General features: G+C 39.8%; 1 protein-coding gene across 2 annotated transcripts in view; it reads right to left on the bottom strand.

The window, feature by feature from the left end:
* CDH8 (cadherin 8) overlaps positions 1 to 17,488 on the bottom strand; it is a 380,375-nt gene that overhangs the window by 165,285 nt on the left and 197,602 nt on the right. For both annotated transcript variants that reach the window (XM_044256018.1, XM_044256020.1), the window contains 3 exons: positions 10,145 to 10,312; positions 6,152 to 6,339; positions 2,512 to 2,765 (listed from right to left, as the gene is read on the bottom strand). In XM_044256018.1, the coding sequence (XP_044111953.1) occupies positions 2,512 to 2,765; positions 6,152 to 6,339; positions 10,145 to 10,312 (610 nt within the window). The remainder of the gene's footprint in view (positions 1 to 2,511; positions 2,766 to 6,151; positions 6,340 to 10,144; positions 10,313 to 17,488) is intronic.

The following is a 17,488-nucleotide window of genomic DNA, read 5'->3' as shown; positions in this document are numbered from 1 at the left end:
ATAGATAACAAAATGTGCAAAAGTATGTCAGCAACCAAAAACCTGGATTTTTAACCAGTTCTGTAAGTCTAGGTTGCCATCACTAGGGAATGACTAGTTCCTGAGACCTCATCTCTAGCTGATTTAGACCATGTCCCTGCATTGGAAGTCTGTTTCCAGGACTACTACGGATACCATGTTTGGAGTATATGTGAGATTACCCCAATATCTGAAGCCCCCCCCCACCCCGCAAGCGCCCCTAGCTTGGCATATTCCTGAGCCCGTCTTGTGTCCCTTGCTGAAAAGAATAAAACTCTTGTCAAATCCACTGTTAAAACTGGCCCTGTCATTCCGCTGAACCCATCTTCCTCACTGCCTTTGTTCTGTCTCATGCTTGGAGATGCGAGGAAAGTGGCAATTGTTCCTGTCTGTGTTCTTTCAGAGAAAACGCAGTAACATAAAACAGGACAGATTCATTATTCAACAGATATCATTGCCTGTATTTATAGATCAGCATTTCAGTCTAGAGCCATTTCATAACCTCAACATGTAGCCAGAAAAGGGATGACCGTGTCCATCTCGTTTTCTGGATACTTACTGACCTTGTCTTCAACACTTGGCTCTTTGACAGACAGAGTTCTCTTGGGCAAGTATGGGCATTCTGTGTGGCTAAGGCTTGCTGAACCTCTTTGGAACTGAGAACGGACAACTGACCATTTTTCAAAACCCTTAAGTGAGATTTTTATCTTCTTAGAGATTGTGCTCCTTTGAGGGAAACTTTTTTTTCCCCAAGATTTTAATTTATTTATTTGGCAGACAGAGATCACAAGTAGGTAGAGAGGCAGGCGGGGGGGGGGGGGAGCAGACTCCCTGCTGAGCAGAGAGCCCGATGCGGGGACTCAATCCCAGGACCCTGAGATCATGACCTGAGCTGAAGGCAGATACGTAACCCACTGAGCCACCCAGGTGCCCCGAGCGAAACTTTTTTTTTTTTTGGTATCCTCTTGGGATATACTCAACATTATCCTGGGGTTTGAAGTGGCTTGTATTAAAACCAGTTTTTCTGCATCTGAAAAGAACCATTTTTTGCCCTAACTAAAATTACCAGGGGCACTGCCTGTTCTTTGGGTTTCACTTCCTGTCTCACAGTTTCAGCACCCTTATGAGTAATGGGAATTTAGTACATAAAAAGGAAGTGAATAAACAGAACTTCCAGAAAGTTCACATGGCCAGAGTTTCCTTGATTAGAGTATCCGGAAGTATATCCCTTCAATACATTGGGATGAACTGACAGCTAATTCACAAATGAAGAATGGATAATTCTTCAAAACTGTATTCTTCCCTCTTTCTCTCTCTGTCTCTCTCTCTCCCTCCTGACAAGCATTTCTAAGACAATATTTGAAATCCACACTCAAACACATCATTAGCCAACACTTCACCCTTGGAGACCAGTGTACAGGTTATAGATTTTCGTGTTCTTTCAGAAGAAAGCTATTTAGCTTGAGCACCTGTACTGTCATTTGGATGACTGGCACAAGAGAAAAGATGTACACAGTTCAAAGGAAGGGAAAAAAAAAAAAAAAAACAAAAAAACAAAACAAAACAAAAAAACCAACCAGAGCTGAGCCTCACTTCTAAAAAAGGCAGAAAAACTTTAATAAAGGATTATTTCATCTTGGGAAAAAATCTGAGCAAGGAAAGTATAAACAAAAGGATTTTTTTTTTTAATGGCAGAGAAAGACTTTGTCCAAAAGGTACCAATCCAGATATGCTGACCTATCAGAAATGTCCATGAAGTGATAAGAAAATAATTTCAAAGTCAAACACCAAACACAGAAATAAAACAGGGGCCTCTTAATGCACTGAGACAATCGTCTCATGGCCCTAAAATTCTTATATATAATTCACTTAACTGTCAACAAAGAAAGAAGACAAACCAGCAGTACTTGCCCAACGCTAGGGAAAAAAACCCAAATACACAATCAAGCAGAGAAAGTATAAAAGATTCACTCAGATGCACTGCAAAACGTATGCAATTTTGCATTTTTTAGTGAGTTCTCTGAAAGCTGCAATAACTTCGTTCACCTTGATATTCCTGGCTCTGGGTACTATATGTAGCTTGGGGTGGGCATATGTGAACAGTAGTCCCTATGCACACAGGCACGCACATACGCACTCACACACACTGTGTTCACCAGAATTCCTCCATCCTGTGAGCATAGTACCAAAGACAACCACACAGAATGTACACATAACTGCACTGAGTACTGATGTGCTTGTCATTTAATGCCGCCTGTAAGCCTTTTAAAAAAGAAATACCTGGGGCGCCTGGGTGGCTCAGTGGGTTAAAGCCTCTGCCTTTGGCTCGGGTCATGATCCCAGGGTCCTGGGATCGAGCCCCGCGTCGGGCTCTCTGCTCCGCAGGGGGCCTGCTTCCTCCCCTCTCTCTCTGCCTGCCTCTCTGCCTGCTTGTGATCTCTCTCTGTCAAATAAATAAATAAAATCTTTAAAAAAAAAAAAAAAAAGAAATACCTGATAGGACTGGCGGTGATATCGGGGTCACGAGCAGTCACTTGCCCAATCACGGAGTTCAGAGCAGCATTTTCATGAACTTCAAGGAGGTACGTAGGCGAAGAGAAGACAGGAGGTTCGTCAGCATCCTCAACAACGATTTTGACTGTTGCCGTGTCTTTAAAGGGCCCCCTGCCGCTGAAACGTGGGTCAATATGGACATTGGCTGCCTCTACCTTCAGAGTATAGGATTTTTTGGTCTCAAAGTCCAGAGGCTGTTAAGAAATGACAAAGATGAATGTTTCCCACTAATGACCACAGCAGCAAGAACAAATGAGTCTAATGCTGATGGATGATAGTTATGCGCATTTAAGCCCATTTGTGGGCCTTAATGGGATCACTCTCCATTCCCTCAGACTCAACCTGTAAATTTTACAGGCATTTATTGATATCTGTTTATTCTACAAGCTCAGTGAATCTAATCTCCTATTGTTTTGTTTTGTTTTGCTCATTTCACTTGGAATTCACAAAATATTCACAGTCATGAATTGTGCCATCAAAATTTCACTTCAGAGTCATAATAAAATTTTACTAGTGGTGGTATGACCCGCATACCAATCAGCCCGTTAATCGGGCCTCTGCTGGTAGGAGATAAGGCGGCATCGAACACAATCTCTATCTGGGAAGAATATTTTATCATTTCTGCAACAGTGTGTGAAATGTAAAGAACTAGAAATAATCATTGTTTAGTCCAAGGAGACATTATAAAGCATAATTTAGCACTAATCCCAACAAAGAGTGTTTTCTTATTTCACTTCCAAAAGCACCGCTGCTCTACTAATCATGGGGCTGAGCTGAGGTTGATTCGTTTTTAGGGTATTCTTAGAAGGTCTCTATTGTAAGTTCTGGACAATGAAGTAGGTGAGCATATAAGGGAATATATACGCAGATGCATGTTTCTCTGTGTTTATATTTAGAAGAAGGAAGGGTGAAAGCAGTATATATAGATAACTAGGTCTGGCTGTGCCTCCACCAACCACTTGAAAGCCATTTGGAATTACTTCATTGCACCATTACTGACAATATTTCTGACATATTAATACGTCATTCCTTAAGAGCCCCTGAGACTCCAGCTAATGATCTAGGTAAAGAGAGGTAGGGAGAAGAAAGCAGGTCCCCTGAACACTCAGAAGCCCATCTGTATCAGAATCCTTACAGTGTAATTCTTGGCAACTCATAATATGTCAGCTTTCAAGAATAAACATCTGTCAAGGTTCAGAGAGACAATTCAGGTGTGCGCTGCAAATCTTCGTAAGAAACAGAACTTTAAATCTGCAATGCAGATTTAAAAAAAATAAACTGCAAGACAAGCTGGCATTAGTGGACTCTTCCAGAACCCCCGTACAAGCTTAAATATGTATTCTTTTCTCAAAATTTGGGGTTGATTTTTCTACTTGAATTCAGTTCTAATGGGACTTGGCTTTTGGGGGAAATGTTTTCTAGTAAACAAGGCAGATATTCACTTCCCTGTCTATTCTAAAATTACCAGGCACATGCACCTATGAATAGAGGATTCAACATCAGCATTTTCTTAATTTGCCAATCACCCCTGCTGTAACAATTTTGTAATTTCGAATTCTTCACAAACACTGTTAAGTACAGCAGATTACGTTCTGTTTATGTCTTAGCTCCACATAATAACAATGTATACAAACACATCCTGGTGTCCTTGGGATTTTATAAGACAAAAAAAGAAGATCCGTGAATTGTAGAAATATGACTCCCTACACATTGTTCTCTACAGTAAAATACATGGTTTTCTTGGTGTCAAAATGTGTAGAATATAGCTCCGTGTTTATGAATAATAGTGAATAAAACTACAACACACGGCTAATTGCTTCAGTTTATAAAAGCACCTTATGGTAGCAAAGGATGGCAGTTAATAATAACAATAAAAATGACATTAGGAATCATTAGCCAAGGAAAATGTGGCTCTGGGTTATTCAATAATTGACTCAAGTATAATTATACTGTACTCTATTTTAAACATGAGTTTTTAAATACTTTGTAACTCTTAACCTAAACTCAAGCCAGGTAGAAAGCTAGTGTTGCTCTGCACAGAGTTAAAATAAATGCAGCCATTTTTTCCCCTCAAAATTAATTTAAACAATTGATTTTGTATATAAAAGCTTATCCAGAAAACTCTAGGTTCCCATTGTCACCATATCTCCAAGGGGGGATTCTGAGGACATGAGCACTGGAAGCAGATTCCTATGTCACATGACAGAGAGAATTAGACAGTGAGCTTGGAATCACATGAATGTAATGCTGAGCAAAATGGACAAAGAACTGTTGGCTCCCAACAGTGTGCTCGGCCATCTATCTTCTTATTCATGAGCCAACATATTTAACTGAAATTAATTTGTACTGTTTCGTGAAAAAGACATGAAGAACAATATTGAAAAAAAAAAATACGATGAGGACAAAAGGGTATTTTCCTTGCAAATGCCAATGCCCACAAAACAATGAAATGCATTCTACAATTTTTTATGAATGTAAATGTCAAGATGATAGATAAATACAGAAAATACTGTACAAAATTTTTCACATCTATCACAAAAGAAATGGCTGCTGGCAAAAGTAGATGCAAATCGCGGTACATTATCTGTCCTATTCACGGAGATAGTTCTTTCTCCAATGGTAGTTCCACTCGCAGGAGCAAAAGCAAAGATGAGCTTCCTTTACCATAATGCTTGGACTTTTGATGCATGGTGTTGAATACCCAAAGACAGCAGGGTTGGCCCCACCTTTCTAGTGCTGGAGCTGACCAGAATGACTAAGGTGGACTGCTTTGTCTATCTTTGAGTTGTCCTGAAAGCAGAGTCTGCAATAAAGACTCAGGAATCTGCAATATATTTTGTGGAAATAGTCCATGAAACTGAAGTGCGGAAATGGGGAGAGCTCTATAGTGAAGGATTAAAAGCCATGGAACTTGCCACCTCTGTGGCCAACTGAATCTTCTTCCTACTGGGAATCCTCTTAAGAACCATAGAAAATATGCCTCAGAATAATGTCTCCAAAGAATAAGAACTGCTGGGCACCGGGGTGGCTCAGCTGGTAAAGCGTCTGCCTTCACCTCAGGTCGTGATCTCAGGGTCCTGGGATCAAGCCCCACATTGGGCTCTCTAGTCAGTGGGGAGTCTGCTTCTCCCACTCCCTCTGCCCCTCCCCACTGCTTGTGCTCTCTGTCTCTCTTGCTCACTTTCTCTCTCAAGTAAATAAATACATAAAATCTTAAAAAAAAAAAAAAAAGAATAAGAAGTGCCTACCAATCTACGTCCTTCATGGCTTGAGGTATACCTTCTGAGTGTTGACTTTCCCTTTGTGACTGGAGTGCTCTAGAAAGGAGCTGAACAAATTCCTTCAGCTTAGGGAAGACCACGGGGGCATCGATGAGAGAGATATGATGGGGGATACACGAAGCTACCTACACCATGGTGACTGGCTGGCATGGCTTTAGCTGAAACAGGAAGTGGGGCCAAGGGTATGAGGTGCAAAAAGGGCTCTACTTTTCACAGATAAGGGGTTCACCCAACTCCTATAAACTTCAAAACTCGAGTTTCAAAGAGGTATCTGGAAGATGAACAAACCCTGAGCTTACCTTTCTTAGTCTTATAATGCCATCCTGGGCCTGGGCATCAGAAGTGATCTCAAAGAGTGCTGTTCCGTCTCCATCGATGATGTCATAGGACGACTGCGCATTTTCACCAATATCCTGATCATTGGCCTTCACCCTCCCTATGGCAGTGCCAAGAACCACATCTTCTGGTACTGAGAAGTGATACAGACCTTAGAAAAAAGAGAGAAACACTGAGCATGGCACCAATTCCATTCATTTAGTAACCCATTTAGCAAATTATTTATTGGGTACTTTCTTTGTGCTGAGCACACCTATAGAAATTAGGAACACAGTGATGGAAGACAAAAGTATCCCTTTTGCTGCAAAATGCACATTCCTTTCCGTGAGTCAGAGACAAAGAGATCCCAGAAGAAGAAGTGATCTCTTTTCGAGACTCTTCTGAGATATGAAACGTACTCAACCATATGTTGACCAAATGTATATTTAGAGCAGAGTTATATCAGGATATTAGTGGGTCTACGTCAATGTTCCTTCCAACTTGCTGTATAATCACACTGGCTGCCCGTGGGGATACTCATTGTTGCCCAACATAAAATATGAAGCTAATTTCAGCACAGAAAGATGCAATGTGTAACACACTGAAAGTCACTTTTGAAGTTACCTTTATATTTACAGACTTGTAGACCATTTTTGATAAAATCCAATTACTAAACTTCTGCTGTGCCCTGCAGCAAGCTGTTCAGACACATAAAACAGCCCTCCTGTTACTAAAGTCCTCATTGCTCTGAAGACCAGAAATCCTTACCTCCAAAACTCTCTAGGCAAAATACAATTACAGTGTACGTTCATTCTCTCATGGGGCCAGTAAAATGTGTCTAATTAGTGGTATTCGCCCCTTTTTACTCAAATCGCTTTAGTTGGTGTATTGGTCTCCCTCATTTCATCGGCGGAGGGGAGCAACCATAACCCCTGGTCATTACCACTTTTGTACACACCTGCCCCACCTCTAACTGCCAACTCCCGCATTTCTTTGCCTGAGGCTTTCCTCTGGCCTTCAGAACCCATTGTACTCACTGCCTGTCAGGCCAGAACTACCAGAAAATTAATGCCCTCGCGGAAGCGGCCCTCAAAGACTCACACCACTTATGATATAAAATCCCAGGCTCCTCCCCTCTCTGGTAGGGTAACATCAAGCTATTTCTTCTGCTTTGTTTATTTACAGTGTTTCAGAGCTTCCTGGATAAAGCTCCAGACCCGCACAGTCATGGCTGGCTTGATAATGTACTTCCTGCCTCTCTAACCTCTCTCACATCCTCACTCGCCTACTGGCGATTCCTGGGATCATCTCCAGGATAAACTACTTAATAATCAAATTTTTGTCTCAGTGCCTATTTCTGGGGAACCCAAACTCAAGACAACCAGGAAGTTTTAGTCCCATTGCAACCAAAACAAAGAGGAAAAAGATAAATATTCGATGAGCTATCAACCAAAAGGAAAAATTAAATCTGGAGAACATTACCTAATTCTAGTCGGAACTCAATCACTGAGTCCCTTGGACAAACAATCTAACTAGATTATTTCAGAGGATGTGTAAGGTTTTCCTCGGCAGTAACACACTTTTATTGAATGATGAAATAAAAGTGTCTCTTAGAATCATGAAATCATGGGACTGGGGAACAAAAATGTTTTCCAAATAGTTTCACCGTACGGTCGCACTGAAAATCTACACGTTGAATACCAAGTCTCCCAATTCTTTCATAATTGGTGTAATGATTCTATTTTCTTTGAACTTTATATAGCAGGTAAGGTTTGAGATGGTCCCTCTAGGTATGTTTATTAAGTAAATAAGCCAGCAAGGAGCTTCACCTGGCTGCTGGTCCTACATCAGGGAGCCTTGGGAAACCAAGCAAACGAAACGTTTATCCATTCCTATTCTGCTCACTCATCATCTCTATCAGTGTGATCATCGTTAATAGTTATTACCCTTAAGAAAGGGAACACTAGCTAATGAAACTCACCCGCCACCGCTGAATTGCAACAATCATTTTTGGAGAAAGAAGAGTTGCGTATTATAGCCTTAACTATAATGGCCGCTGGAAAGCAAATAAAAGAACCAGGGAAAGGATGGGAAACACAGTACTCTCCATTTCAACAATGTGGTTAAAAAGAGTGGCCTTGTTATCTGATTTATGCATGGCCAGAAGTGAAAATTCTAAAATTACTAATAAAAATGAATCCCTTCTGATCTTTCTACCTTGGAATTTCGTTCTGCAGATAAATTCTCAAAGATACTTCAAATGTGTCATTTTCAAGCCCCACATGTGTCTCTCTCCTTCTTCCTTTCTCTCCGTACTCTTCTCTCTTCAAAAACAAGTTCTCCTATGGTATCCCCTCTCTGAACAAAAAGCATCAGCAGGCATGTAATCGCTCATGGCCGCAGTGTGACTGAAAATGCAATGTATCCTTAGACTTTTGTTATCATTCAACCTTAAGCATCCGTCACAGCTGTATACTTCCTCCAGTTCCACTGAGATCACCCTTGTTTGCCAGCCCTGCCTTCACTTTTTACATGAATGTTTACAAACACCCTTTAAGCGGCTGCAGTGCGGAGAACACTTGGAGGACGGTCACAAGATTTCATTTTCTCTGATTTCCTTGAAATCCAATTTTATTACTTAACCTACAATGCAAAACCTTTTAATGGCTTCCCACTGATCTTAAGGGGTAAAAAAAAAAAGATCATGGTACTTAAAATGGTACCAAACCCAAGTATGGCCAACTCCTGCCTAACTTAACTCTCCAGATGCTCTAGACTCCAATGGGAGTGAGATTCTTTTAATTCTCATCCAGGGCCATACACCCCTCTTTCATGGGGTTCTGGATGACCTCTTCCTCCAGTTACAACATCCACCACCCATTCCCCTGGTTTTGCTTTGTTCCAGCTAATTCCTATTCATCGTTCATCTCTCAAGAGTCTCCATGTCAGGGGCGTCTGGGTGGCTCAGTGGGTTGGGCCACTGCCTTAGGCTCGGGTCGTGATCTCGGGTCCTGGGATCGAGTCCCGCATCGGGCTCTCTGCTTGGCAGGGAGCCTGCTTCCCTCTCTCTCTCTCTGCCTGCCTCTCCATCTACTTGTGATCTCTGTCTGTCAAATAAATAAATAAAATCTTTTAAAAAAAATTTAAAAATTAAAAAAAGAGTCTCCATGTCAGAGAGCATAGTCAGAGCATGTCAGAGATGCCTTCCCAAGGCATCTATGTCGGATTATTTGGATAAGTGCTCACAAGTTGGAAAAGTTGGAAAATAATGATTATCTCCCCAGTTCATGGATGGTGGCTGCCTAAAATTTTGTTGAGATGCTTCTGAGGCAGAGCATGGCTTTCGTAGGGAAGAGCAGGGTCGGTGACCACTGATGGCTGTGGGAGGAAGTCACAAGAAGGAGGAGGGCTTATTTGTGCAGCAAGTATATTGTGTATCTGCGTTTCCCCCTTCAAGCGCTACGGAGATCAGTTTCTTTTATCCAACAAAGTGGGATTATCGATAGCGCACTGTCTGAGGTACATTTTAATCATTCTCTCAAGTTCTTAGTGGGAGGTACCATGAAAGAGAGAACTAAGCAAACATCCTGAAGTCAGACACCCTGGTTCACTTAGTTCCACTATTTACTACACATCTAATATTGGAAATTTTTTCAACTTCTTTAAAATCTGTAAAATGGAGATACATTTAGTACCAAAATAGCAGGAGAGTTGGTTTATCATATATATTTTTATATATATATATATTTATTTTATTATTATTTATAAATATATATTTACATATTGATATTTTATATATTTACATATTTTATATATTCATATTTACATATATAAATAATAAATTGGCATACCTTGCATATAATCAGCATTCAATGATTCCTATCAGTTTTTTGAATGTTGCTGAAAATCAGGACATAAGGTCAAGTGAAAACACAACATACTTGGAGATTTTCACCCCGTGCAGGAAACTCACTTACTTTGGGCAAATTTTGGAGGATTGTCATTAACGTCAGTAAGGGTCACCGTAAGTGTCGTGGTTCCAGATAGGCCACCGGAGTGCCCACCCATATCTTTGGCTTGGATAACAACCAGGTACTCCTCCTTGGCTTCTCTGTCCATGTTGGGAAGGGCAGTTTTTATAATTGCTGAGGGAGAAAAAATGGGAGAATGACTTTCAGACAGACGGTTCATTCAAATTGAATGTGACAACTCTCTCACACACACACACAAACATACCCAGGTGCACACATCAAGTCCCCACTCAGATAATTTTCTGTTTTCTTTTGCCTTTTTTTTTTTTAAAGATTTTATTTATTTATTTGTTAGAGAGAAAGATCACAAGCATGCAGGGAAGCAGGCAGAAAGAGAGAGCAGGAAGCAGGTTCTCCGCAGAGCAGAGAGCCCGATGTGGGGCTCGATCCCAGGACCCTGGATCATGACCTGAGCCGAATCGAAGGCAGAGGCTTTAACCCACTGAGCCACCCAGGCACCTCTCTTTTGTGTTTTAACTGCTTGTACATCTGTGATGCCAACACTGAGAAGGATTTTAGTCACAGGCATTGATGGCTAACTTGCAAAAATACATTTTAGAGTGTATCAAAAAAAGAGAGAGAACTTGCAAAGATATATATTAGAAAGTAAACTGAATGGCATACTCTTGCCTACCAAATTAAAGTATAAATCATAACATAGCCTCATCTACCCAGGAAACCCCTGCAAGTGAAAGAATCTTACAATTTATCACAGACTCCAATTCCCCTACAAGAGGAGTAAATACATAAATAGCTTGAAGGCTCTGAGGTCAAAGATAAATTATTCTGAAGCTCACAAATATATCAGAGAGATGAAAGAAATAAATACATTATTAGGATCAACACAGATGAATAAAACACCAATCAGAATTAATACAGGCAAGTGTCTAAATCCTAACGTACTATACAACCACATTTATATTTTAATTGTTACATTTTCTCTGTTGTACAAAAATTTAGGGAAAAAATGAAAAGACAGAGAAAGGAGGTACAAAATAGTACAAAATAACATAATATCATCAGTGCTAAAATGTTCGTGTTTTTCTCTTGATATATTTTCAGGGTTTCATCCATCTGCTGCTTTTATGTATTTCATCAGTAATTTAATATTCTTCTTAAAGATTCAAAATATGTGTAGATACTTCTGAAGTTATTTTAAAAATCTTTATTTAGCCCTCTCCCTACTCTCTTATCTATAGATAAATATTGCTAACAGTTGGATGGGTACATTTCCAAAGCCATTATATGTCTATGCATACGAATGTACGTATATGTGTATGAACATTAAACCACAAATGTGGCCATGATACAGTAGGCACTTTTCTGGGACTTTCTTTTATCACAGAGTGGTTATCTTTGAGATCTTTTCATTGTTGTTGTTGTTGTTAGCATATAGACATCCAACTCATTACTTCTCATAGCTGCATAATTCTTCATTGATGAATACACTATCAGTTAACTTAAGCTTTCCCATATCAACAGATGTTGCCATTATTTCAATTTTTCCCATTTTAAAGAACAACTAGATCTCTTACGATGATTGTACTGTATTTTTTCTGTGTCCTGCAGTTTCACTTAACCCTCTCTCAGAAAACACACCTCTCACCACTATATTGCTAAAATCCCCTAACAGAAATTATTGTGACTAGCCCCAAATTTTCCTATTGAATGGATAAGTGTCAGACCCCTGGCTCAAGTTAAAGAAAACTGTCTGGACTAGAGAATTCTCCCCTCGTAATAACCCCAGGTTCAATTCAATTCAATTCAATTCAAATTGAGGATGAGCCACTCTCTTGGCCATTTCTGAAATTATAATCATGGTTTGTTTGTTTTTTCCTTTGGACTCCTAAGCTCTAATGAAATCATCTGTCTGTAAAAGGTGTGCAAAGAGTTCATACCTCTGAATGATTCAGGTAGCAGGCAAGGCACAGGAAGTGCCCAGGGAAACCTAACCCACCCCGAGAGGGTGCAAGGCTTTGGGAAGAACTGCTAGTTCCAATGTACTTTATTACACCTGGACACCCCTTTTACATCTGAGGTTCACATTCAGGGAGCCCTGGTTAAATCACCTTACTTATTTGGGAACACTGATTGCAAATTAATAATATCTTGCAATATAATGGCTCGGTTCAAGATCTGATCATATCAAAATGCGACTCAATAGACCATACTTAGAGATAAACAAAAACAGGAAGAAGAGGAGAACAGAAATATAACAATCATGCAAACTTAGATTACTATGTGAGAAAACAAACGTGAACAAAAAACGACAACAGTAACAACAATACCTCACCATCAGCACAATGAGATGCCCATCTGGCTATTCTGCCATGGTTATATACTCCTTAACTCAGCATATCTCCAATACGGGCTCAATTCCAGAAGAAAAGATTAGAAAATTGTTTTATTCCCATCATAGTTACACAAATATAAGTTTAGGTACCATCACATTCGAAGGTCGTCCTGAACTAAGCCATCCACTGGACTTTGGAATTTGGCACACAACATTTAATAATCAGAGGAAACTGATATAATTCCCCAAGGAAGACAGCATTTTTGGTTTTGTTCTTTTTTTTTTTTCTTTTTTTTTCCCCAAAATGAGCAGATGGGTTGAAGTCTACACATGAGTCCTTTGAGGTTACTTCAGAAGAAGAATTTTTACAATTTCCTCAGACCCAGAGAAGTGTGCTATGTATTATTCCTATCATTTAAAAAAATATATTGTGAGAGTCTAAATTAAAAAAAAAAAAACCATCTGATGTCTTTTAAACCACTTGGAATTAAAATAGTTTTGAGGATCAGTTATAATAACATACCTAGGTTTAATGTCTATGAGTTACATCAAAATATTAGAGACGCATTATGGTGGAAGGACTTGCTTAAATGGGACAAGCAGAGCTCCATGGGTCTCCACCCATTACAAAAACATTTATGCTTTCTACCATCAAGGTATACGGTATTCATACTACCAAATATGCATATCTTTTGACACATTTGAGTCCCCTTTAAATGCTCCTTCATATTGAAGTCAAACAGGTTTGGTTTCTCATGTTATTCTCCCACTTGCTAGCTTTGTGACCATGAACAAATGATTAAATTTGCCAGGAGTCCATGCCTTGCCCTGTCAAACAGAAACAATAATCATCCTCCCATTGTAGGTATGCTAAGACTGTGTGAGAGAACTCATGCAAAGTTCTTGGCCTACTCTGGTTTCCCAACTGTGCTCTCTTCCTTTCGCTTTTTCCTTCCCAATCAGAATTTATTTAATGCTTATCTGGATGATGGTTACAGTGCTAGACATAGGAGACTATTGTCTTCCACTCCTCAGATCCAGTTTCCTGCATTTTCCACCTACTCTTGGCATGGAAGAGTGACCTTTATGGATAGCCTCCATGAATTCTTTCTTTCTCTTTCTTTTTCTTTTCTTCCATTCACTAGAGATTCAGTCATTAGAGATTTATTTAATTTCATTCATTAAAGAAAGGGAGAGAGGGAAATAGCACAAGTGGGAGTTGGAGTAGAGGGACAGAGAGAATCCCAAGAAGACTCCCCACTGAGTGGGGGGGTCTGATGCAGGGCCTGATCTCATGACCCCAAGATCATGACCTGAGCCAAAATCAAGAGTTGGATGTTCAACCAACTGAGGCCCCTAGGCACCCATGGACTTTCTTACTTTCTGACTCTACACTAGACTCAACCAACATACATTACCCTAGGAGACTACAAGGATGTAGCTGCTGAAGTTCCAGACTCTCCCAATACTCCAATCATATGTTGGGCCAGTCTATGGTTATTATCTTCAGATACTGCTAGAGCAAAACTCTAGTGTCCAATAGCTTCCCCAATCCCTTGTTGTCTCAGGCCTAGGGGTGATGATGGCACGTCTTCTGCTGGCCAGCCTTGGGTTACTTCACTATCCCTTGATGGTCTCCCTTAACCTGGCCAAGCTTTTGTCAACAGTTACTTCATTAAATTATCCTTAATCACCCTGTTCCTGCCAAGACTCTAAAAAATATGGTTAGGATACTGGTTCATTATCCAAGGGTCAACCATATTTCCAGCATGTCATTCTTCACAGACATCTACAGTTCAAAAGTACTTCAGTGTGACAACACATCACCCCTTGACATGGCCGGGCAGGTATTCGCTTCCCCATCAGAGAAAAGAGAATAATAGCTAACCAGTTAAGTGAGGTTGCTCAAGAGAACCCAGCTGGAAAGCTGCACGTGGAAGTCTTCACACTTTCTCTTTTCTTAGAGAACACCAGGAGTGGGTTTTCTGATTTCTAAGGCAGGCAAGGAGTCTCTCCAAGTTTTCTTGAGGGCACGCAGCATACTTCACTGGCTACGGTACAAACTGTATAATAAACAGCTCTTGCTTTCTGAGCTGCCTCTAGTCTCAACCTGACAACTAGCAATGACTCATTAGAAAATTCAAGACAGAATTTCTGGAACATTTTTCCTGTTACCTTGTAGCCATAAAAGCATGCTAGGAAAAACCCAAGTGCCCTTGGCCCTCCCATTTTTCTCCTCGTACTGGGTCATTTGTACACATGTCACTAAAATCTTTTTTTTAAAAATTCTTATGCAAAGGCAGATCATTTCACCTACATAGATGTTGCAATATGATGATAAACTCTTAAAATAAGAAAATTGCCTGAAAAGTGGCCTCGACCTCTCCCCTGAATTATTTGCTTTGGCTCACATGTTCTCCCAAGCTTTAGGCTGTTTCTCTTATAGACAAAAGACAGAACAGCCGTAAGTCAAAAAGAAGTATTGTTTGGTATCAAATACAACCTCGAACAAAGCAGAAAATACGGTTATTTTTCTTCTCAGATTTGCGAAGTCAAAAATTTTGACCTATGTAAAAAGTTACAAAAATCCTCAGTTAAATAGCATTTTTATCCATTTTCAACTTTTATTTTAAAACAGTCGATAAGAGATCCCTGCACCCTTTCTGCTAAAAATAAACCGCCTTAACACAGCTTTGAGGGCGCCGATTTCAAATAGCTTCCCACTCCCCAAGACAAGAACTGCGTCCATCTTTTGCCACCAAAGTGGTGAAGGAAGATTAATGTTCACGTCTTCCCACATGCTCATAGTTACACATTTTCAATGCCCAGCAATGTTTTTAGAAGCTTAAATATTGTGTTTAAACTTCCATTATATCAACTTGGCAACAAATTTGAGTTTTCAGTTTTGTGGCAAGCAGTAGGACAGAACGCTTTCTTCTGGGGGCAGTGAGTAAAACTCTTTGATGTAGGCATTTGATAAACAGCCTCACAAAAAAGGAAATCAACTTTGCTCATTAAACATGGTAATATCAGGACTGACTTGGAGTTGATACAATTGAACATATCACATCTTTTTTGTCTTTGATGTCTAGAAAATTCCAACTCAGTAACCCTATTAGTATTTATACGGAGGCCCTTCACCGAGGTTACCCTTGGATAAAAACAAAAAACAAAAACAAAAACAAACCAAAAAAAAAAAAAAAACAAAAAAAACCACGGAACATCCTTGGGACAAACTTGTTTCCTTGAAAATAGGAGGCTCTAAGATTCGGAGGAGAAGAAAAACAAAACAAAACAAAAACACAGTTTGTGTTCAGGAGGAAGAGCCTGTCCTGCCGGAGTCTCAAAAGCATAACCTGGGAAGTAAATTCAGAAGAGGGAACGTGAACTATCAGATTTTAGAAGAGTTTTCAATTTGAAAACCTACTCTCATCAGAAATTGCATGAGAGGGGCGCCAGGGTGGCTCAGTGGGTTAAGCCGCTGCCTTCGGCTCAGGTCATGATCTCGGGGTCCTGGGATCAAGTCCCGCATCGGGCTCTCTGCTCAGCAGGGATCCTGCTTCCTCCTCTCTCTTTCTGCCTCTCTGCCTTCTTGTGATCTCTCTCTGTCAAATAAATAAATAAATAAATAAATAAATAAATAAATAAATAAGAAATTGCATGAGAATGAATGGGAACCCATTCTCATTCAATGAATTTAATTCAGTGGGGATTTTGAACCTGGCACTGGAGAGTGGGGTTGGAAGGTGTGAAATGGGAGGCAAACCTTGGTAGGAAAACTAAGGAGGGAAAGGGGGAATCTTCTTGCCCTGAAAATGGCATTCATTACCCTACTGTGAGTAGATTCGGCTGTATTTAAAAGACATGCTTTTATGTTAACTTTATTCGATCAAATGGAGATTTCCCTGTTGCAGTGGTTGAAAAATTTAAGTCCTAGGCTAGCCTTTAGCACTTAGTTCTTCCTAAGTGCTAAACAGCTGTTCCTTCTGTCTCATTATCCAGGGAGGACTTCTGATGAGAATCCAGTTTCAGTCATCTCAAAATTTAAAACTTGTGTGTGTGTGTGTGTGTGTGTGTGTGTGTCCGTATGTGTGTTTACCATTGTCTTTGGTGTTATCCTTTGAGAAGTATTTTGTATCCATCATGAAGGCTTCTTTTTATAATTTCTGTGATATCACCAGATTGAGAGGCTTCACGAGAAAGGCAAGGAGATGCTGATTAACTCCTTTGTCATTTTGAAGCCTGATTACTGTAATTCACTCTTTGTGGGTCTCCCAGATTGTGCCGTTCAAAGACAGCAGTTGATATAAAATGCTGTGCTAGACTCCTCTTTTGAATAAGACTTGTTGAACACATTATCCTGGTTATGAAACCACTAGCTTTGTTATTCCCCAAAACTCTTGCCAGTTCAATGTGCAATTATCATTTTACTATCTGTGGGAAAAGGGTCTCTCATTGATGAGATTAAGTGATACAAATTCACCAGGGATAAGTTCCTTTTGGGTATCATACACTGTAGTCACAATTTCTGCTAACCATATGCTGCCATGAATGAGGGGTAAAGGACATATAATCAGAGATGCATCAACACATGCCCATCTTCTCCTTGAAGAACAGCATCAGAATAATAACTGCAATAATGTCAAACGTGCACAGATATATCACAAAGGACAAAGTGAATCATTAGAAAACTCTTTACCCTCCCTAATATTCAAAAATATGTATTTCCCTTTCTTTGTGACTGTAACTTCTGAGTTAGCTGGAGAGAGGATGATGATGGATGATAGATACGCTGATAGATAAACAGAATGGTCTGGATTTGGAAAAACTAGATTTCTCATATATCCCTCATGCTTTTGTCAAATATTATAATTGTAAAGCTAATGAGTTAAATGTATCAGCAATCAAAATCTGACTTATATACTTTGATTTGATATTTGTAAAACTAAGAATTTATTCCAAGAAAATTATAAATTTTCCTTTTTCCAGACATCTCA

This window comes from Neovison vison, chromosome 7 (assembly GCF_020171115.1).
Source record: "Neovison vison isolate M4711 chromosome 7, ASM_NN_V1, whole genome shotgun sequence".
Taxonomy (NCBI): domain Eukaryota; kingdom Metazoa; phylum Chordata; class Mammalia; order Carnivora; family Mustelidae; genus Neogale; species Neogale vison.
The sequence above is the reverse complement of the archived record's forward strand: the minus strand, read 5'-3'. Positions and strand labels throughout refer to the sequence as shown.